This window comes from Brachycentrus maculatus, unplaced genomic scaffold (assembly GCF_059751285.1).
Source record: "Brachycentrus maculatus isolate JH-2025_06_01 unplaced genomic scaffold, ASM5975128v1 h1tg000172l, whole genome shotgun sequence".
Classification (NCBI taxonomy): Eukaryota; Metazoa; Arthropoda; class Insecta; order Trichoptera; family Brachycentridae; genus Brachycentrus; species Brachycentrus maculatus.
In genome coordinates, this window is record NW_028280925.1 from 2406015 (window position 1) to 2429638 (window position 23624).

General features: G+C 31.6%; 2 protein-coding genes across 4 annotated transcripts in view; one reads left to right on the plus strand and one right to left on the minus strand.

The window, feature by feature from the left end:
• The window catches only part of LOC148308297 (atrial natriuretic peptide-converting enzyme), a 69333-nt gene extending 58184 nt beyond the window's left edge, over positions 1–11149 (plus strand). For all 3 annotated transcript variants that reach the window (XM_088261991.1, XM_088261990.1, XM_088261992.1), the window contains 9 exons: positions 289–457; positions 2704–2967; positions 4083–4263; positions 5677–5883; positions 6895–7090; positions 7775–7920; positions 8509–8678; positions 9384–9746; positions 10679–11149. In XM_088261991.1, coding sequence (XP_088118117.1) covers positions 289–457; positions 2704–2967; positions 4083–4263; positions 5677–5883; positions 6895–7090; positions 7775–7920; positions 8509–8678; positions 9384–9746; positions 10679–10861 — 1879 coding nt within the window. In that variant the 3' untranslated portion in view covers positions 10862–11149. The remainder of the gene's footprint in view (positions 1–288; positions 458–2703; positions 2968–4082; positions 4264–5676; positions 5884–6894; positions 7091–7774; positions 7921–8508; positions 8679–9383; positions 9747–10678) is intronic.
• Positions 11150–12247: 1098 nt separating this feature from the next.
• The window catches only part of Epac (Exchange protein directly activated by cAMP), a 178026-nt gene continuing 166649 nt past the window's right edge, over positions 12248–23624 (minus strand). Inside the window, exons 12-17 of the mRNA XM_088261989.1 lie at positions 23299–23518; positions 22198–22448; positions 21376–21680; positions 20818–20988; positions 19805–19983; positions 12248–19522 (exon numbers count right to left, since the gene is read on the minus strand). Coding sequence (XP_088118115.1) covers positions 19398–19522; positions 19805–19983; positions 20818–20988; positions 21376–21680; positions 22198–22448; positions 23299–23518 — 1251 coding nt within the window. The 3' untranslated portion in view covers positions 12248–19397. The remainder of the gene's footprint in view (positions 19523–19804; positions 19984–20817; positions 20989–21375; positions 21681–22197; positions 22449–23298; positions 23519–23624) is intronic.

A 23624-nucleotide genomic window follows, 5' to 3' on the forward strand; every position in this document is an offset into this window, starting at 1 on the left:
GTTTCGCGCTCATAATAGATATACACATATCTGAAAATAAGTGATAACATTTAACCCTACTGTATACATCGATATGAGATCAAAAGATGCCGCAAAAGTCATGCGTAAAAATAACTTACACGCAATTTACGATGAGTTGAGTGAAAAAGTAAAATTACCCTTCCTGCTGAACACCACCAGTCGAGTGAAACAGTAAAATTACCCTTCCCGCCGAACACCACCAGTGGAGTGAAACAGTAAAATTACCCTTCCCGCATATAGTGTGTAAGAAAAAATGTTTGGTTTCAGAACACGTAAAGAGGACATGACAGTACACTTTGATTTACATTTCGATCCATCCTATACTGAGGTAGAAGTCCGAGGTGTGGAGATGGTCCTTCTGAGAGAAATCAAGTTGCAGAACAACTCCAGATACCTCGTCAACCTCACGATAGATCCCAACAGCTTAGAAATTCAGGTAACGCATTTTCTATTTTTATTCCTTCATATTCCAATCATTATCTGAACCCAATCACTCATATCGCTCACTCCTTTCAAGAATGTCATAAATAAAAAAACATGATTTTTCAGGAGATCGTTTTGAAAGTTAAATAATATAATACAATGTATTAAAAATTAATATCAAGCCACTTATTGAACTTTTTACTGTGCAACAGATTTTTTAGGTAAAACCTGAAGGTTTTTTTCTCCATTTGAAAAATATTTAGTATATTTAAAAAAAATAATTAAACAATACCTTTTCTTCAAAATGCAAAAACAATACTTTTTGCCCTGTAGCGGGTAAATATTAAGTTAAAAATATGCCTCTTTTGCTGGTATATAGTACATTTTCTGAGCATTCCGAAAATATGCACAACTGAAAATTTACGATTTTTGATTAATGACGTTGCTGAAAGGAGTGAGCGATAGCGCAGTGTTATCTTGAACATGGTGATTGGTGATTTGTTCTGCGCTTTAGATACCCGGGACTTTTAGAAATACTGAATTCGATTCCCAGAAGGATCACAATAAATATAAGTGATTTTTCACTCTAATTTTTATTTCATTTCACCCTGGACTGGTTCCTGAAACGCAAGACTGATCACCCTGCATAAATTAAATTATGACCAAGTTATTCGAAGCAGTGCCATATGCATTATTGGGTTCGCATAAGGGTTAGGAAGAAGAAGTGTTTTAATTAATAAGTTGATATAAATCAGCAGTCAACTATATTTTTATATTAAATATAAAAACTGGAGTTACCCCTTAAGGATTATTATAATGATATATTTATACATGTCTCAACAGACACGAAGTATTTTGTTATAATTAATAAATATGGATAGTGATCACTTATGCCAGCTGATTACAGGTCGCAAGCCCTGTAAATTAGCTTCAGACACCCTTCTATAAAATATTAAATTCACTGAAAATAAAACTCATTGTATTGGACAAATGTAGGTATGTTATTTTGTTTAAAAATAAAATAAAGATAACATATGCTCTATGTATGGTAGATATGGATTTTTCAGGACTGAAGAGTGTGGCGTTCCATCCCTTCTGCCTACCCCTGCGAAGAAACGACGTGATGGTAGTAGTAGTTATTTTACATATCTATCTACCTTTACAGATACCAAAAAAAATCTTAATAAACCTGCTAATTGATATTCACACCTCTGCAAACAATAATAATGAATTATAAGAAAAAAATAGTGTAGGCAATAAGTACTGTGATACTTCCTGAGTGACAACCTGCTGTTTTGTTTTTTAGCTATCAATATCGTAATATTTAAATAATCCTTACATCACATTTGTCCTTGAGCCATCATTTTCTGTGTGAATCAATGGATAGATTGTGTAATTAAAAAAAAACACATTAATTCAAGATATTGACTTTTTATATTCCTAAAAAATATATGAGGAAGTAGCGTTTACTGTCTACCGCCCATCATATTAATGACATGAATTAAAAATGCATTTTACAATCATCTTATATATTTTTATATAAATTAAAATGAAACGCCATAATTAAGTAATCGTTTGTGAAGTTTAAGCAAGTATGTATAAAGCTTACTCCAATTAAACATGATCTTAATATTATATCATCCGTAGGGTGAATAATTTATTATTTGATAACCCAAAAAAATGTTTATTTATTTTATTTATTTAGAAATTTAACAGAACATTAACATAAATACATTTACAATAATGAATAACAAATAAAACAGGTAATTGTAATATTCCAATTACAAAATATCACAAATGTTAAATGAGTTAAAAGTAAACAGCAAGGAAATAAAGCAATAAAAAAATAAAGCAAAAGTTAAAAAGGTTAATAGGCAGATTTAATTTAGAGCCAAAGTAAAAAAAAAAAAACAAACAGTTATAAGATATACAAGTTGAGAAAAGCAATAAAGTAAAAATAGGTGCTATAAGGCAACAGCAAAAAAAACAAAAAAAACAGTAAACACATAAAACAGAAAATATACGCAACAGATAAGTAGCTATTCATATACATATTGATACGTAGCAGCAATATATTGATACGAAGCATCAATAACAATTACAAAAGTTAAGCCCTCTAAAATTTTTAAAGCTGATTTTTATTTTGTACAGAGTCTTTTCAGGAAACCATTCGAAGCTCTATATATAGTTAATGAGTGCAGATAGGTGTCAAAAGCAGAAGATATTTAAAAAAATAAGTTTTTTTACTTTGTTTTACAGGAGAGTAATGCCATACTAGCCGCACCAGTAACTCTTTCATCGACCAACACCGTGACATCGTCTGTACCGACCTCTGCGCCTCCTCCTCCACGAAGATGTTCCACCCTGCAGCTGAAGATGTGCCAGAACCTTCCATACAATATGACATCATATCCCAATGTGCTGGGACACAAATCCTTGAAGGAAGTTCAAGATAATATGATTGCCTTCCGAGAGCTGATCGATGCCGAGTGCTACAGATTAGCATACGATTTCGTTTGTCAGGTTTGTTCATTGACATTTCATTGTACTCGTTTACATGAAATACAGTAAAATGCTGGTCTTCTTAACATTTTTTTATTTACCTTAAATCACTGTTTCCTAAAGTGGTCTTTACGGACCCCAGAAGTCTCTAGGATATTTCAGGGGGTCCATGGAAAATATAAATTGATTTGGGAGTCCTTGAATAATATCAGGTTTATATTACGAAGTTATAATAAATAACAATGAAAACATTATTAGCTAATTCTTGAACAAATTTTGTCTATAGTAATAATGCCATCTTTCTCACTCTTCATAATATTTTTAATCTGGAGTAAGACACCGAATGGACAAAAAATCTTTGATATATATTTAATTTTTACGTCACCATTTAAGACAGTTAAATTTGTAATTTTTTACCAAGCATTTATTTTATGTTTTTCATAGTCAAAACTTGAGAATCACTGCCTTAATAAGGGTGAATTTTTTATTTATTTATTTTGGTCCTTTCGGAATCGAACCCAGAACCTCCGGCATGGTAGCCAAACGATCTAATCACTAAACTACGGAAGGGACAAAGGCAGTTGAGTAGCCAAGCACTTAAATGATCTGATTTAAAGTGTCTAATTTGATTGATAGGAAATCTGATAAATTACTTATGTTCATTAGAAAGTATTTAAGATTGGCACATTCTAATATAAAATGAAAGTATTCTACATTAACTTCATACATACTAATTAAATTGTGTTTAAAATTAGTACTTAACATTATATTATAGATATGTTATAGTTTAATAAATAGCTTACATAATTAATTGAATATCTTATATATTCACTGCTTGAAGTAATTAAAATGTGCATTCTAAAATCAGGTTTAGAAATCATTCTTATAGCTGTCATTGTGAATTATTTTAAATATTTAATTAAACTAGTCTCCATTCGAAGGATATAGAATGTTTATATTAATATTCTGAAGAAAGCTATTGCATGAAAAAGTAGTTCTTTCTTTTACATTTAATCAGCTAGTTATGGAATAAATCAGTGAAAGAACCTACGGTAGCAATAAAATGACATGTAAAAGAAGAAAGTAAAGGTATTTACTCATTAATGACCTTTAAATTAATGAAATCTCATTTTCAGCTTCTGCAGCCAGCTTGTTTACTAAAAGAAGACGAAGATCGGTTATTCCTGCCTTGTCGAAGTTACTGCAGAGAGTTCTGGGCCGGCTGCGGAGGACGCTTACCTGCTAAATATAAGGACCTTATGGACTGCTCACGGTTCCCTGAGTACACTGGACCCACTTCGTGTCGGCCTAAAGGAGGTACAGTTTTACAAGCATTAAGATGGTGACAATGGTTTTATATTTCTGAGTTATGATGCCGATCACACATTTTATGCTATTCCGAATGCATTGGACTATCTTGACTGCTCACGGTTCCCTGAGTACACTGGACCCACTTCGTGTCGGCCTAAAGGAGGTACAGTTTTACAAGCATTAAGATGGTGACAATGGTTTTATATTTCTGAGTTATGATGCCGATCACACATTTTATGCTATTCCGAATGCATTGGACTATCTTTTATGTATCCCATTATAGTACTGCATCATAAAGACACATTTTTATCACGATAGCTTATTACATATATAAAGACAAGCTGATTAGCCTTGCACCTCACGTACCAGTGTTGATATTGGAGTAAAAAATCACTAGTATTTATTTTGATCTTCATGGGAATCGAACCCGGAACAGTATCCAAACACCCTAATTACTAAACTATGAAAGCGGACATGTATCAGCCAAGACTATATTTTGTTTCCTGAACTAAAAAATACAGTGATACCTCTTTATTTGGTATGAATTCATTTCCGTGACGTTGAAAAATATGTAAACAGTTTTTTTACATATGAACTAACTGAAATTCACCTAATTCATTTCCGGCTTATAAAGATAGTACATAATTTTGAAAAATCCAATTTAAAAGAAGTGAAAGAAAGAGAGATTCTATTCTTTAAATTATAACATCTGATAACTTCTAATGTGGTGTAGTTTTCATCAAAAGGCTGACCACGTTGACTAGCTAATTGCCATTATAACATTTTAAGGAAGGCTTTTTAAAATTTTTATTTGCAACACCTTTTTGCGGAATCTACATGAATAAGTAAATAAATACAGATAACATATTATCAAAAGTGTATTGAAATTATGTTTTATGATTGTAAAACAGACATGCAGAATAATGATTAATAAACTATGGCAAGTTATTCGAAAAGTAATCTAACAGGTTATAAATAATTCAATAAATTAACTAACTAACTTATGTCTTAATTAACTAATTAACTTATGTCTTAATTTTTGTATAAATTACTGTCAACTTTATAAATCATTTACGATCAATTGGAAAGTGTTTGAAAAGGCAAATTAGCTTTCTCTTTTTTATAAAATCAAACTTTTGTTCATTATTTTGTTCATCCAACAGGTGAGTATCATTATATGACTTTTATAAACTAAAGGTAGAATAAGAATCTAGATTGAGAGCATCTATTCATAGGATTCAATGGATATGTTATATGACTATAATCTGTTTGCCTTTTGTATAACATATTTTCAAGCTTGCGAATCACAAATTCTTAACTATATGTCCTTTAACTTACATATGTATTTTACTTCTTCTTTTATAAAAAAGGTTTGAATAGCGTACTGTTGTAATTATAAAAATGTTTTTACACTTTCAGACTGTGTGCAAAGAATGCAAACCAATGCTTTATCGCCTCGAGTGTGTGACGGTGTACCAGACTGTGAAGACTTCTCTGACGAAACCTCCTGTACTTACTGCGCTCCCGGTCATTTGCACTGTGGTCTGGGAAGAGGGTGCCTTCCTCCACAAAAGAGGTGCGATGGAGTCAGAGACTGCCCCAACGGGAGTGATGAAAAGGCTTGCCGTAAGAATACAAATATCTACCAATCACAATACTAAAAAGCTTGCTTCAAAATTACAATAGAGCGTATCGATAAAATTAAGATAGGTGTGTCAAGATGATTTAGACATGTTGAACGAATGAGTGAGGAAAAAACGGTAAAACAAATTTATGAGGCGAATGCAATTGGAAAAAGGAGCAGAGGAAGACCGAGAAAAACTTGGCACGATCAAGTATGCCAAATACTTGAAAGTGGTCAGGTTAGGAGTTGAAACAATCGGCGGTTATGTATGAGGAGATGCATGAACGTGGAAGAGGCGAAGAATGTTTGCAAAGACAGAGTGGTGTGGCGTTCTATTCTCTCTACCTACCCCTGCGGGAAGCGGCGTGATGGTTAGTTAGTTAGTTTTCAATAGAGCTTTTTTGCTCATGAAGAATATGGAAATAAACATACCTTTACTATACGTAGAAAGTACGAAAAGTATTTTAAAAAAAAACTTAAATACCTAGTATTTAATACCTTTTAGGCCTATCTGTACCCGATTGGTACATAGGGCACCTCATTAAATCGACGTGGTGTTGAATTGGTTGTGATTGAAGACGAAAAGATCAGCCACCTGCTCAGATTCATGGATACAGAACTTAAATATGTTTGATGTGATGCAGTTGATGTGAGTGAAGTAACTCAGTGTGAATGAAATTACTGCTACATGGGAAACAAAGTGGAGGAGAAATAAAAGGCAGCAATATATTGCTGCCTACTATTACAAAGTAGACAGCAATATATTTATCTAAAGATCATAAATTAAAAAGATCACAAAAAATTGTCAGTTCCCGCTCCTGGCAACAACATACCCGGAACAGGGATCACAAGAATCACATAACAAATAATCATAGAAGTAATGATCAAAGACTTGCTCATATTTACATGCTTACCTACCTACCTGCTTATACTTGAAACACTACAAATTAGACATAGGATTTTATGATTCTAGATTTTTACGTATAAACTAATATTTTCTCTACGATTTTTAGTGACCATCGCACCAAATATTTCATATCTGCTTGAGCACCCCACATCATCTCCTTACCAATCTCAGTACCATTCTGAAGGTTTTGTTGTATTTAATGAAGAAGGAAACCTTGGGAAACTCTGCGTCGGATCTCAAAATGAAACTAGCACTTCCGTCAAGGCTGTCGCCTCTTCACTGTGTAATTCTTTATCATTCAAGTAAGTTAAAATACATTTCAGTTTTGTACTGATATTTCTTGGTGGAACTGCATTTAATATAATAAAATAACAACTATATAGTGTATTTAACCAGGGACTGGGTTTCGTCGTTGCCGTCGTCATTAGACTAATGGGAGTGTTGACAAAATTCTATATTTTAAACACATCAAGTCTGAGGTTGAAAACCATAATTTTATATAATTTTTCTGACAAAATTAATTTAAATTGAATGAATTTAAATAGTGTGTGATAATAATAATAATAATAACTTATAATAATAATTAAAGTCATGGTAAGGGTTTTATAAAAGTTTTTAAGCTACAGTTTTACGAGCTTTTAGATGGTGACAATGGTTTTCCGAGTTATAATACCGATCTCACATTGTACGCAAATCCGATCGCATTGGACCATCTATCATGTATCCCATTATAGCACTGCATCATAAAGACATATTATCTCGATAGTTTATTAAAATATATGAAGACAAGGTGATTATTTTGATCATCAGAGAACACAAAACTTCCCCATACAAATGTGCAGAATAGAAGGAGTTGTCAACGAATGGTTCCAGATTCAACCAAATATTATTTACATTTATATTTCTGTAATGATACATTTCTGTAATGATCATACTTTGCAATTTAACCATAGAGTTGAAAAGTTGATTCATTTTTTATTTTGTAGGGAGGTGGAATCCATTCAAATTAAGGAAAATGAAGAATCCAATATGAATTATGTGGAAGTTGAAGATCCTCTGGCTCCAGTCATAAGTTTTCTGAAGACACCATGCCCAGAAAAGAATGTTATGTATGTGAAGTGTTCTAAATTTGGTAAGCAAAAACAATAATTTAATAATATTAAAAACTACCACAAACAAACAAATTCTTGTCAATTTATGAGTGTCGCCAGATAGAACAAAAATAATGTACTTTTATTCATTAGTAAAGAATACCCATTTTGAACGATAAATTATTGTCGTTAATTTTTCTCTCATTCGTCATTTGCGAATCACCTTTTAAAACGTGCCATTTTCAAATATGCTCAATTTATATTGATAATCTCAACAATGATGAAGAACAATTTGGAAGTATAAATAATTTACAGGGCTTACGACCTGGTCATAGGCTGGTTTAAGTGAATACTTTATACATCCAACATTCACCATTTTCTACCCATGATTGAGATTTGTGTAACTGTAAAATTTGCATAGTGCATTTAAAATAAATATTAAAAAAAAAAAAAAATTGGAACTTGCATTTATGTTTTAATTGATACCTTCTTTCACGTGCCACTATGGTAGTTTTGTAAGTTTTTTTTCACAACGCGGAGACTTTTTTGAAGTTTTAATTAGCAGATACTTTTTTATAAGCCCTGTAAATACCACGACTTCTATCTATTTAAATTCTGTGTTATTTTAGATTGCGGAAAGCAGTCATCGAGAGATGTGACAGGAATCGATGGTTTGGGTAAAAGTTCAGCATATGGAGATTGGCCTTGGCATGCACTATTAATCAAGGAAGATTCCCACGTGTGTGATGCTACACTTGTTTCCTCCGAGTGGTTGATTACCACTGCATCATGCTTCCAGGTTTTACGCTCATACTTTTATTTATTTTTAATAGTAAAATAATATAAACTATATATTGTCCGCCACCATTGTGTAGTGGTAAGAATGTTTGGCTATCATGCAGAGGGCCCGGGTTTGATACTAAGGGATCAGTGATATTTTACACTAATATTTATTTAATATTATCCTGGACTGGTGCCAGAAGGGCAGTGCTGGTCGCTTTACTTTAATGTATTCAGCAATCAAGATAATAGTGCTTTTTTGCGATGCAGTGCCCCATGCACCATTGGGTGCGGATGAGGGATAAATAAACAATAATATTAACAGTAAATAGTTATGTTTTTTTATCAGAGTTGAAATAATTTTATTAATTTTTAATAAATAATTGGTAAGAACGTTTTTTAATGTATGTTATACTTCCATACAGACGAATATCACAGTAAAAGTAAAAATGGCACTTTTGAGAAGAACAGAAAACATGTTAAAACACATACAATATATGTTAAACATATGGATCGGAGAGTCTTCATCTCAATGAAAATTAAGAGTTTTTCTGCAATGACAATTTAAGAGTTTTTGTAAAAATATTCCTGTAGATTTTTTTTTATTTATTTAAAAGTCACTTTTTGGTATTACTGCAGTTTAGCATCTACACAACAGAATACTCAATAAATTTTTATTTAAGCTGAATTGTTTATCATTATTTTTTAAATGTATTCACTAAAGGGTCAACCAAAAGCCGAATGGATTGCTCGACTTGGGTCAGTGCGAGTGTCTAGCACTTCTCCATGGCAACAAGAGCGCAGAATAGTTGGTATGCTGAAGTCACCAGTAGAGGGCAGCACTATTGTCCTGATCAAAATGGAGGACCCGGTGCACATGACTGACTTTGTGAGACCTATCTGCTTACCCCAAGTGAAGGTCAATGCCAACTTGTCTTACTGCAACACTCTCGGCTGGACGAGGAACAGGGACCAACTTCAGAGGGTGCACCTCAGAATGATAGCGATGGAGAAATGCGAAAACGTCAGCATAACGACTGTCAACAGCTTTTGCACTGAATCAATATATCAAGAAGAGGATTGTAATGTAAGTATTTTTGTTTCTTCAAATTATGATCACACAATTTCTCTAACACAGATGAGTTTTGAACCAACATTCCAATCTTGGTTCACATTACCTCAAGAACCAAATAAATGTAGTCAAAAACAGTATATTTGCCCTATAATAAATTAATTTTTCACCCTGGACCAACCCATCATTGCATTTGCTTACTTCTAAATATATTTATGCAGTTTTCATAATTTAAATTATACTATTTGAATAGTCTGCAACAGCAGTAACTACTGAGCCAGAGTTTAAAACATTTTTAAATATATGATGTCCTTTGCATCCTTGCATATGAAGGGAATATAGAAATCCTGACATTGACATCCTTTATTCATACCTTTATTTATTAGACTGTGTAACTTTCACTATTGCGCCCATTATTGAATATCCATTTTGCCTTGATTATTGGAAGCTGTGTATATAGAGTATCTCAACTACCGTTATTGTTTCTCGGCTGGAACTACCATCTGTTGAGAATTTTATGAAGTAAGAGAGAAAAAATTCTCACATATCGTCTGAAGGGAATATCTATTTAGAGATGGCAGTTTTAACTAAGATACAAAAGTAGTTGTTCAGATGTACATATCTGACTTTCAAGAATCGAAGCCTTATGGATGTTTAATAGGCAAAATGGTGAATGTTACACAGTGTTTAAAGCGATGACCTAAGCCAGCCAATTACCGCCAATTAATTTATTAAATCCTGTGAGTGCCCAGACTTCCAAATTAATTTTGTATTAGAAGATGCTTTGTATCTGTTGAGACATTTAATATATCTTGGATATATCACCCACAAGGGTTAAATCCTTTGTTGGAGTGTAATAAAATAAATTATATTCAGATAAAAATATTTTTGTCTTCATAAGTCGGTGTTTGCGTAGTGACAATACATATTACCGGATTATTTTTTAGGAAGAAGAATTTGCAGGCAGTCCAATAGCTTGTTTGGACCCAGCGAAGGGAAGATGGTCGCTGATGGGCGTAAGTAACTGGAGAATCGCCTGCTCCAAAGTAGGCATGGGACGGCCGCGGATGTATGACAAAATCACTTCAAATGTAGAGTGGATCGTGAACACTATTGGTGCCATTTCCTAATTACTTGGGATTAATTACAAAAACAAAATTTTATATTACTGACCAAAGAGTTTGGTGATTGACAGGACAAAGTAGTGATTATTTATTTCCTGATTAATAATTTATACAATTTGTGTATTTCAGTTATTTATGACTGTATAAAAAAATCTTGTGAATAAAAGACATTTTAATTTAGATGTAAAATGAAAGTTAACCATTCTTTATCTTAAGACATTTTTATGTGAATGTAAAGTTTAATATGACTGTGGAATCTCCTATTGTAAATAGTGATAAATTAATGTTAAATATTTTTTATATCTTTTATTTTTCTATTACATTTCCCTAAATATTTATATGTGAAAATAAAAAAAGGATAATTTAAATACCACCATTTTTGAAGAATATTACCTTAATGGCGCTAAGTACCATCATGAGGTTCCTGGATAAATTTGACACTATGTCAGCCATATTTATTTTATTATTTATTAAATTTCTTGAACTGCATATATGTATGTTGTACATTGGCAGGCTTATTGCTTAGAAGTTATATCTTCTAACCAACCAGACTAGTGATACTGATCAAAGTTTGAACCTTACATAGCCGTCTGTAATTAAAAAATTTAAATCTGAAGTTATTCACCGATTGTTTTGAAGTTTTGAATATAATGATGCATTTACATTGTGTCTGCATATTTTTGTAATATTAAAAAATTAAGGGAGTGCCCCCACCATGGGCACTCCCAAGAATGGTATATAAAGGTAAGAGCAAAAAATTTTAGCGTACTTAAAAAACTCAATGGGCCGCAACTTCAAGAATGGATTCCACCACCTTCCTGGTCCTCCTTCAACAGCTGGCATCATCCCTGGACTTTTGCTGCGTGCCGCGTCAGTCAATTTAACTCAATAGCTACTAAAAACAAAATCATTACAAAACTCCATCATGTCGAGACTGGCGCCGCATCTGATCTTCTCAATTGCAATTCGATATAATAAATCTTCGCTCCTGAGCTGGTATTTTCTTCGTCCCCTCATTGTTTACTTCCAGTACCATTGGTGCATACACAAACATTGTGAAATTACACATACTAGAAATGTGTGCTCTCTATTTTGAGGAAAACTTGGCACAATCAGGTATGTCAAATGCTTTAAAGCGGCCGGGTCAGGAGTCGTAACAATCGTCGGGTATGTATGAGGAGATGCATAAATGTAAAAGAGGCAAAGAATGTTCGCAAAGACAGAGTGGTGTGGCGTTCGATTCTTTCTGCCTACCCCTGCGGAGAAGCGGCGTGATGGTTAGTTAGTTAGTTAGTTTCTATTTTGATTACTTTCCATTTAACCAGACTGAACCATAGCAACATGTGGCTGTGTACAACTAGTATAAAATAAAATACAAAATGTATCTTTAAACATCCTTTATTACACATAAATATTATATTTTTACATAAGTTATTTAATATGAATTATTCTCACTGATTTAGTTACATTACTGCGCATAGCTAACATGCAGAGGAAGGAGATAATACAATTGATTGTCTAACAAATGTCATGAGGAAATTACAGTATTATTTCAGTAAGATTTTTGTTGAATATAAGAGTTGTATAAAAATATTAGTTACAAAGCTATTCAAAACATTAAAAGATACACTACCGTGTAGACATAAGTGTTAACTAAAGGATCTTCTATGCTTTCCTATTACAACTGCCTATGTTTATAGGCAGTGAGTATGTTAATATAGAAGGTGATCTGAAATATACATTTTATAAGTGAATTAATATTCTGGTAAAAGACTTAAGAATATATTGTACAGTCAGATATTTTTATTTAAAATTGTGCATATTGCATAAGAGATCGTTAACGATGCTTGATATTAATTCTATTGTGTATCGATATTAGTTTTTAAATGCAAAATTGTCAAGATTAATGCTAGAATTGCTAAAATGAGATAGGTATCAATAAACTAGAAACAAACTTACTGAAGTGATCTAGAGTTTAAAAATTGAATTTGCATATATTAAAAGTTAAAGAGTTTCCGCCATGTACATATTTATAATATTTGAAAAGTTATTTCAATAATTTGATTGATAAAAATGACCACTTGGTAGTTTTATTAAGTATTAAATGGATTGTAAAATTTGCAATAAGCAGATAATATAAACAAAAGGAAATTTGCACTTTTTATGATAATATATTAACATTTTGATACTATGAATTAAGTATCAAAACTCAATTATTATCAATTCAAATCCATACGTAATAATTTTAGCAATGACAATCTATTTAAAAAAATCTAAAAATATTTCTTCAAGAGTGCATTTTTCACAATAAAAATTCTTATTTTTCATAATTTTTAGATAAAAATAATCTTGTCTTGAAGAAAACTCCGAAGTTTTGAATTGGCAAACAAACTTCAGGCATCACTGCTGTAATTTTGGGATTTGCAAATGTGTTCTGATGATTCAGATGTAATGCCGGCAGGCATTCCATAGTCAGTAAATAATATGTATGTTATTCAAAGGTATGTTTTTACATTTAGAATAAAATGTAAGGTTCATTACAAAATGGATATAAGTAGGAATGTAATATTATATTTCGAACATCACTTACCGGATTCTAATAACATAATGTATAAAGACCGCTAGGCTGTACATTAGTGTATATTTAGATATACCTACTATTTTTCTTTACAAAAAGTAATCCACTTTTGAAAAAGGTTATGAGGATTTTTTTCTTTTATCCTTTGAAATGCTTGGATAAAGTTATTATTAAATACTGATCTTAAACACGGTGATAGAACTTTGAAAATTGAGTCAGATAGAGAAACTACAAAAGACTTAGGTCACAAAAGATTATAAAATAAGACAATAAACAATAGTCTAAATGCACATCTGAAGCAACATTTTTAGTACTAATTAGTAAACATTCCTTGTCTTTTTAAATTCCGTGGAATATCACAGATACATAATCCATTATAATAAATACATAAGGGCCTACTTGGATTCAATATGGGTATCACAGGATTTAATACATTTAATACACGCAAAACATTACTAACAATCATAACTACTACATTATTTGAAAATATTGGTTACAAATATAGAAATCTCCAATTGGAACATTTATGGGCTACCAAAGGTAACATAACCTCAAACAAACGACAACTCTTTGCATGAATCATCACAATGTCGAAGAATAGGATAAGAATAGTAAGATTTTATAGTTTTTCTTCGTGGGTAACAATCTGTGTGATTGGTGTGCTTCTTTCATGGCCAGCTCGTCTCTTCAACTCGGCATACGTAATCGGATACCAAATTATGGGCTGTTGTGCATATCAGAGATAATTAGGTCCATGTAGTTAAAGCCGGATCGTCCTCCGTAGTTTATGCCTTCGCACATGCCCTCTGCAATGGTAAGAAGCAGGCCTGGGTGTCCATATATTAGGCCTGCCCATTTGGCTCCCTGCTGTGTTACTTTATTAAGTAAGCATCCAGACTCCCCAGTCCTGGTTAATACCTCGTTGTTCCCTACATGTTCCAACCAATGAATCTCTATAATCATTTTTTTTTTGCTTTCTAGCCACATATGTGAAACCCTCTTACAATGAATTTTTAGTACTACAAACATCAGGGTCTCAAGTGCCCATTAAATCATAACCAAAGATATACGAAAATCTTCAGGAATGAAAGAAGTTTTTGGAGTGGCTATCTAGCGTTATGTGAACGTACTATACGATGAAGTGGAGTATGCTGCCTTCATTCAAAAGAGAGAAAAACGATCAATTTCTTCATTTCTAGCACACAATCTGTAAAACCCTTGATAATGCTTAGTGAGGACGATTGTGCAATATAAGAAATTACACGGAATTTCACCGTCCGGCTCGTCAGTTAGCATATAAAACGGATGATTGGCTTGGATCGGCTTGTGCTTTTGTCCATATTTCTTCGAATCAGTGCTCTTTATCGGTGCGTGAACACGTTGCGCGTAAATTCGACCACGCCAAACTGTGGTAGTCGCTTTCATTTTTCAAAACCGGACTGCCGGACGGTAAAATTCCATGTAGTGCACAAGCGGCTTGAGGATTTAGGACACAGTTTGTGAAATCTTCAATCTTTACCAAGTATTTACATCATGATGATTTGGCTTCAGTTGTATACATTATTCCGACATATGTGGAAATAATCCTGAAGAAAAATATTTCATATATCTATGAATCTAGCGTACACCAGTCTTCATATTAAATTTCCTTCTTAAAGTTGCTACGAAATGTGGCATTTGGAGATTGCCAAGTTTGTTACATGTACTTATTTTAAATATTAGGATAGAAGTAACTAATTCAATTATTTATTATTATATTTACACACACATCTCTAAATCCGCCACATTATTTATACAATCAGAATGTCTAGACAGAAATAAACATTTTTCTTTGGATGCAAAGTTCACTTACATTATATATTTTATTTACCAAAGTATTTTGTGCAGGATAAAGATTTGAATAATTTGGTGTTTTGATAACTAAGACTATTCTGATTATCTACTATTTCTCCGCACAAATCATTATTGCATTTGATACACTTTTTTCATACATTTACATTTAAACCTATTTAATACATAACCGTTATTCATATAAATACATTTGTATTAATTTACTGCATAATTACAACTTTATACAAAAATAAAATGAAAACACTATTCTTCAAAGAGATTTCCATCTCTTCTTTCTTACAAAGTACTTTTTTTTCACATATGAAGCATTTGTTTCCCCACATTTAAATATTTGCAATATATGTACTATAGAGTTACTATTATATAATTTTTAATAGCGTAACAATATTGGCATAGCTTTTGTAATGTCTAAACAAACTATTGCAAGCAAAATATGCATCAGTTTTTTGTATGAATAAATTCACATATTCAGAAATAAGACAATATATGCTTATATTCCCTAAACCGTGACCTGACAAATATGTAAAATAACTCATTTGTACATGAAATATTTTTAAAATGTTTTATATTTTTGGACAGCATACGAAACAGGGCTAAAAAGTGTGCATGTATTTTTAATTCATATTAGAATTTTATATGCCACCAATTACAAATATCTTGGAATTCCAGTTGAATATTGACTAAAACTACAATAGCTAAATTATTAAGATTTTAAAATCACCTGCTGCTAAAATTTGTTACTTTTGTGTTTGAAGTACACAGTACACATAATGATGGAAATTATATATGGTGTTCTAACATAATTTTTGAACAGTATAATATTCAAAGTGGGTACATTAAAAAAGAGGAACGGCATGGTTTCTTAGAGATATACAATTAATTACTGGATTTCAATATATTTACTATTTTTCTACTTCTTACATTAACTAAAAGATACATAATGCAAAAATACGTCAATATATTTTTACATATTTGAGTAAAATAATATTATTCATAAGATTTCATACATTTGTTTTATAATGCTACAATTTTTATTTACAAATCCCAGCTTCTTTGGAAAATATCAAACAGGAAATTTTCATTTCTTACCGTTTCATATTTTCAAAAAAATATTTAAACTTATCGGCAATAAAAGGTAAACATAAATTTCACATTGAATTTAATTTTATAGCTTAAAATTGATTCCAAACTATTAATTAAACAGCTGATGGTGCATTAATTATTTAAAACTTTTTTTAATGTTTGGAAGGTGTTTTAAATTATGTAAAATGAAAAAAATCTTTAAATAAGGGACTAACAAAAACTTAAATTCTCATATATTACATTCGGAAAATTTACCAAAATTAAGTTAATGATAAGGGAAGTATTATTATTGAAGGTATTAATAAATTTAATAATTTTACTTTACTTTCCAGATAGCGCTTTATATATTTCAGATTATATAAATAAATTGGGATTATTTTCATAGAGATTAAAAAGAGCACATTTGGGTCCTGTATGTACATATTGCTCACTCCTTTCAAGAACGTCATAAATCAAAATACTTGATTTTTCAGGAGAACGTTTTTAAAGTTTAAAAATATAATACAATGTATTAAAAATAAATATCAAGCCACTTACTAAACTTTTTACTGTGCAACAGATCTTTTTAGGTAAAACCTGAAGGTTTTTTTCTCAATTTGAAAAATATTTAGTATATTCAAAAAATAATTAAACAATGCATTTTCTTCAAAATGCAAAAACAACACATTCTGCCCTATAGCGGGTAAATATTAAGTTAAAAATATGCCACTTTTGCTGGGATATAGTACATTTTCTGGCCATTCCGAAAAAATGCACAACTGAAAATATACGAGTTTTGATTTATGATGTTCTTGAAAGGAGTGAGCGATATATCAAATACTGTTGAACTTCCATATAACGCTATTTAGCAAAGTTCTCTCAATAAATAATATTTTTATTGAAGATAAAACGTTGAGGCTGTATTTCATATTTTTTTCCCCTTCTTCAACCGTTAATTTTAAGTTTTTTTTCTTCTGAGATTCACCTCTCCTAATGCGATTTAAGATATCACCCAATCACCAAATAAAAAAATTGTCTCAAAAGATTCTATTGTTTCTATACTAAAGAATATGGAAGTCTCGGGATTCTAGGGCTTACAACCTCGTATTTGGCTGGCTTAAGTGATTATTTTATACACTTGTGTAACATTAAGCATTCTGCCGATAATTGAACATCCATCGTTTTTGAAAAGAGATAATAAAAAGTACCAATTTTGATTTACCAACCACGTAGTATGGAAGTTCGACTGTAGTAAATATTGAAAATATTGGAGAGCCAATGCTATGTTGAAAATGTAACAATGTACATCACATACTATGTAGATTAGTAAATGTTTTCATAAATAGTTAGGAGAGATTCTGTAGAATATAGTAAGTACAAAAATAAATCAGTAGCTTCTTTATAAAGATTAAAATCTAAGAAATTGTACTTTATAATTGGACAAAAATGATTGTATGGTGAAGGCCTTTAATTGATAATAGCACTTAATATTTAACATGAAACTTGCTTCAATATCAATATATAAATATCATTGTTGGTTTTGTATAAATATTCTCAAATTGAAATTAATGTGGATTAGTATGTCTGTAAATTTATAAATGGGAAAGTACAAAATCTCGGTATTTAAATGTGGGGCTTAATTCCAAATTGTGATATTTTTTCATAGGCTTGTTTTTTAAAGGCCCAAAAATCATTAAATAAGTAAAAAAATAAAATAAAAAGAGAATATTTTAACATTGTAATTTGAAGAATTTTTTTGTACTAAGAAATTTACAGCATAATTAATCAACTCACTTTTGGTTATTATTAATAAATTAGAACCCATGAAATCCCCCACTTTTGGGACTATGGAACATAAAAAAGGTTGGATTATCAGAAAATACAGAAGAATTCAGTTTCACAGTACCTACAATGAACAATCTCTGAATGGAAAAATTACTATGTGTATCATTCTCTACTTTAACAACATTGTAAAAAACCACAAAAGGTTGTCATTATTATTGAAAATGACCATTACAATATTGCGTTTTCAATAGCACGGAAACATACTTATTAATAATTTTTAAAAAGTCAGCTATGGATTTTTGTTAACGGTCGGATCAACCGGAGTAGCAGATCAGTCAAAAGTGGTGAAAGGGGTTCCATTGCAATTATGTAATAGTGTTAGAAACACATTTGCCTGACACCTATGTTGAAATAGAATAACTATTTATAAAAACCCATCTTTGTTTGAAAAAAAAACTACTTATTGATGTAAAAAAGTCACAAAACACAAGCATAAAACACTTATTTCAACTTTAAAATATATCTTAAATGTGTAAAGGTATTTGCAAATATATTATGTATAGTTGACAGTTTGTAATATTTCTAATTCCTCATAGATGGTAGGCTATGCCATACCACAAGTAGGTTCCTGATTATTTACACAATGAATCATTTTGTACATAGGAAGGCGACAGGGCTGTTGGAGGCGAAACTTTAAATTATTTTTTGTATTTTCTATAAATAGTATATAGATATAAATACATGTTCTCATTAGACCTCATTCTAAAAAATGTGACTACAAAAAACAACAGAAGTGAAATACTTACTGGTATTTTTCACAAATGATTTCTATATTCATTTATATTAAATGTCAGTGTAACAAATAAATCTGAGCTTAATGTATCATGATAAACGCATCAACTAATTTTTGCAAAAAATATCTTTATTAAATGATATTATATTTTACAATACAATAACCATATGTAGATCAATTGAAATATATAATATTTTAAAATACAATAGCTACATATTGCTTAAAAATCAAAGAAAAAAGATAAAATACTTGAATATGCATCAGATGGGACAAAAAGACAAAGCTAATATTTTTAGATAATTTGAAATGTTACTCTCAAAGTATCAATCCTTAGTTACATTACACATATGAACATGATCAAATATGAAATTAGGGCCAGCCCTATTTGCTTAATAGTATTTATACGTAATACTTACATGGACTTACACATATAGAAATACTTTTTGGTCCTTTAAATACATGCTGTACAATATTTATGATCTACGCGGTTCCAGTTTCTGGGACATGTTAGTTAATACCCTTTGGTTATCTATTGCCCTTAAGCAGCTGATATATGCACGTACTTCACTGTCATTCTTCTGGGAGGGCACCTCTAAAACTGTAAAAAAGGAAGTTGTAAAAAGAGTCCGATAGAGAATAATTCCTTCTTTTCTGACTTTGAAATGAAGCCGGCGCAGAAGATAAAAATACAATTTCCATCCTTAAGCATCAATCAAACGAACGGGTAGAAATACCTTTCCCGTCGTTAATGTAGATAACATAATGAAAAATAACACTAAGAAGATATAATGCAGTGCCCTAAGTCCTATTGGTTAGAAGGATAATGGAATAAATGGGATAAGAACATATTTAATAGTGGTATATAATTGAAGAAACTCACCAAGATGTCTACTCCGACAATATCTGATGGTCCTCATCGTTTGGGCAAGCATGTGCATCTTTTCAAAGTTCACCAGTCCGTTGAGTGAATTTTTATTTCCCTCGTGAGTAAAAGTCATGTCCTTGAGAAGCAGTGGCATGAAGGGGACAACGGGCGGCTGAAGTTTACCGACGTTCAATCTAAAATGTCAAAAATACATTGAATGACAATGCCTATGTTTGTATTGTATCTAAAGAGAAACTCTGGAAGATCAAAAAATCAGAAGAAATATGCATTAAACTACGATCTTTACTTTAAATCTAAAAGTATGTATATTAATTCAAACTGTAACTTGAATTTTGAAATTATTTGAAACTTGCATCACTAATGATTTTTCGTACGGTAATTTTGAAAATTTTTAAAAAATTCTTGAAATGGTCTTGATGTAAAAAAAAATACTGCTCCTAAATTTCGAAAATAAATAATTAATTAGCAAAGAAACGAAGAAAATAATAAGCTGTTTTCTTTTTTTAGATTATTTTAATGATTTAAACTTCACTTTTCATTCCCAGCATTTGATACATATATTTTTATAATTTAAGTTTTACTTAGTAAATACCACTCTTAGAGAAATAGTAATAATTGAAAATTAAAACTAAAATTAAAAATAGATGGATATTGCCATAAAGTGACAAATCAATAAATGAATTTTTTGGTATTTTGTTAACGAAAAATATAAATTCATTTTGAAATATCTGTTTTTTTTTTGTCTCACTGTTTCCATTAAATAACAATTATCCAAATAACAGATGAAGCTGGATAAAACTACTGGTAGTCGAGAAGCCAAGAATAAGTAATTTATAACACAATCAATTAAAAAGTAAATACAAATCTTTTATTAGTAGGTTGAAAATCTGACCCTTAGGAAAGAAAACTGAATGTTGCTGCCGGAGGGCTCTTCTTGTACAGCTCTTAAATTCATAATAATAGTAATAATAATTGTAAATTTTCATACCAAATAGTTAAAAGTTTACCTGTAAGCTCTATGGTTTCTGCTGGGGTCAATCAACGCTTCAAACTCTGTGTACAGTTTACAGAATTTGGACGGAAGCTTTTCCCACGTCTGTGATAGACGACTTATAGCCATATTACTAAGTCCCATAACAATAGCGAAAAAAGCATTCAGATTTTGGTACTCCTTGCAGCTATAAATGAAAAAATACTTGAGTAAAATAATCATATTTTTCACTTGGTAAATATAACTATTCCTCAAATATATTATGAGAAATGCTTTGATGCATTCTATATAATTTTCAACAACCGTGTATAAAGCAAAATCTAATTTCTTCATTCTTCAACGTCCTAAAGACAAAACTGTAAAATTTAGACTTAGCTTCACATGAGATGGTTGAAAATGATGGAGTCAAAACACGTGTCACTGTAGATTTGAAGAAATGAAGGTTTTTAGCAAGGGAAATTTTAATAAAAAATGGATAGATATAACCACAAAGTGACTGCCGAATCAATTAATAAAAATATGAACTACAATACAAGAAAATCATGGAACTTGTTCAAGCTTTCTGAATACTTACTAAGCTGCTAGTTTTATCATTCTCCTTAGTAAAGATACCCTCTTGTTCAGCGAATTTGCCATTAGTATTTCCGTTACAACCCAGTATTGGATTTCATTGAATCTCCGTAAAAAGATGTCTAGATTAGCTGTTATTTCGTTGAAGTGATGCCTCCCGAATGTGTGGTATATGAGTTCATGTTCGTGAACGCACCAAAACAAATCCCAATCGAACAATGTCATATAATAAGCTATGTCCTTGGTGCTGAATGTTTCAATATCCATGTCCAACCCTTGCGTTGCAACTTCTTGTTCCGCTAAGCATGTCTGGAAAGAAATATTTATTAATTAAGTCCTTTCCTAATAGCTTAAGTATTTGTTTTTTTTTTATTTTAGTACAATTAGGCAACCTGTTCTTTTAAATTTTGAACATTCTTCTATAGTAGCACATTTCAAAAGCCTCGATCTTTCTTTTAAAAACTAGAGTAAAAGGCTAGTTTTCAATATTTCGCCTTAAATTTAAATTTATGAGCTTGTCAAAATATGAAATTAAATAATTAATAGTGAAAAAATCTGACCAAGCTGTATTCAAAGGACATGTTGAGAGACAAGACCCCACAAAACGGTCCCCTAAAATTTGAAAATGGAGACCTTAAGAGAATATAGGAGGTGTCTGAAGGCCTCAAAAATAGATACTAGGAAGAGGCCTATATCCATCAGTGCAAGACAGAAGGTTAAAGAAGAATAAGAAGAAAGGTGTATTCTCAAATATTACTTCCAATCTTATTTTAATGTGATCATTATTCTTATTTATTACTGAATAAAAACATATTTATTGTTTTACCAGAGCATCCAAGTGATCTTTGGGTGCGACAAATATTCTCCCGTTCAAACTCAAGCTGGTTGGAATACTGATATCTTTATCATTTATCGGTATTCTCTCCCCAGTAGACTTGACTTCGACAAGCACCAGTTCTTCATTTGGTCTCATCTTGAGTTTGTCTGCAGCGCACACTTTGATGACTTCTGCAGTTGTATTCACAGGGTACTTGAGGGTGCAATAAGTGTGATCAGCACAGTAAACTCTGAATATTACTGAAAAGAAAAAAAAAATGGGTTACCAACAAACAATAATTCATTTTTATTTTAGGTGTCTCAATCATGGCTAAGCACCTTTTAGTTTTATACGAAAGAAGTGCAATATGGATGTATAATAATGGCCAGAATAGTGAATGTTACACGAGTTTATAAAATGATAATTTAATCCAGCCAAATGCTACTGCCATCATACTGAAACAGTGTTAACTTAATTGTTAATTACGTGAAGGCAAGGTGATCAGTTATACGCTGAAGCGTATACCTGAAGGTACTAGTCCAGTATCAAATAAATATTTGAGTGTAAAATCAATTATAAATATTTTGAATCCTCTAAGAATCTCAATAAGAACCTCCAAGACCGAAGCCAAAGGCAGTTGATTATTCTATAATTAATGTTATCAACACTACAGAGTTAGTATCATTAATTAAAAAAAATTTCAAGATTAAATCTCACTACTACTACGACTTATCCATATCCGCCACCTATGTGGACATCCCGGGCGGCGGGAACTTGATGCTTTGTAAAAGAGGCAAGCTTAATTAAGGCTCTCGGAAGCCATGTGAAGTACATGGCCTAGCCAACTGAATCGCTTTTTTTTGGCAATAGTTGTGAATATAGGTCAGTGCGTCCTACACTGTATTTCTTCATTCCTCATAATGCTAAACCTCCGCATAAATAAAATTCTTCACAAGCATTTATTCTCAAAACAGTTGCTCTGGGCCCTTGTAATGTGCCATGTTTCATAGCCTTATAAGAAAACAGGAGTGATCCAGGCATTAGGCAGCAATAAATAAATGTACATAGTAAATTGAACGGAGTCAAAAACTAAGTATGAATGAGTCTTACTTTCATCATCAGGGTGTATGACATTTCTTGTGTCTGATGGAGTTCCACTGAATAGACTTATTGGTTGACCACACGGCGGAAGTTTCCACTTCTGTCCTTCATGCAGTTTCCTTTCCTCTTGTCTCCGGCGTAACTGTGACATCACATGATGCATGAGGCTGGCTTCTTCCTCCAAGCAGCTCCACTGAATACAATCAGCTTCCACTTCTCCAGCTAATTCCTGAAAAAAAAAATGCTCTTAATATTAACACATTGTTTGCGGAAAATGCTTAAAAGCGTCCTTTACATACTGTTGGTAGAGAGCAGGAGACGCTTATAAGCATTGT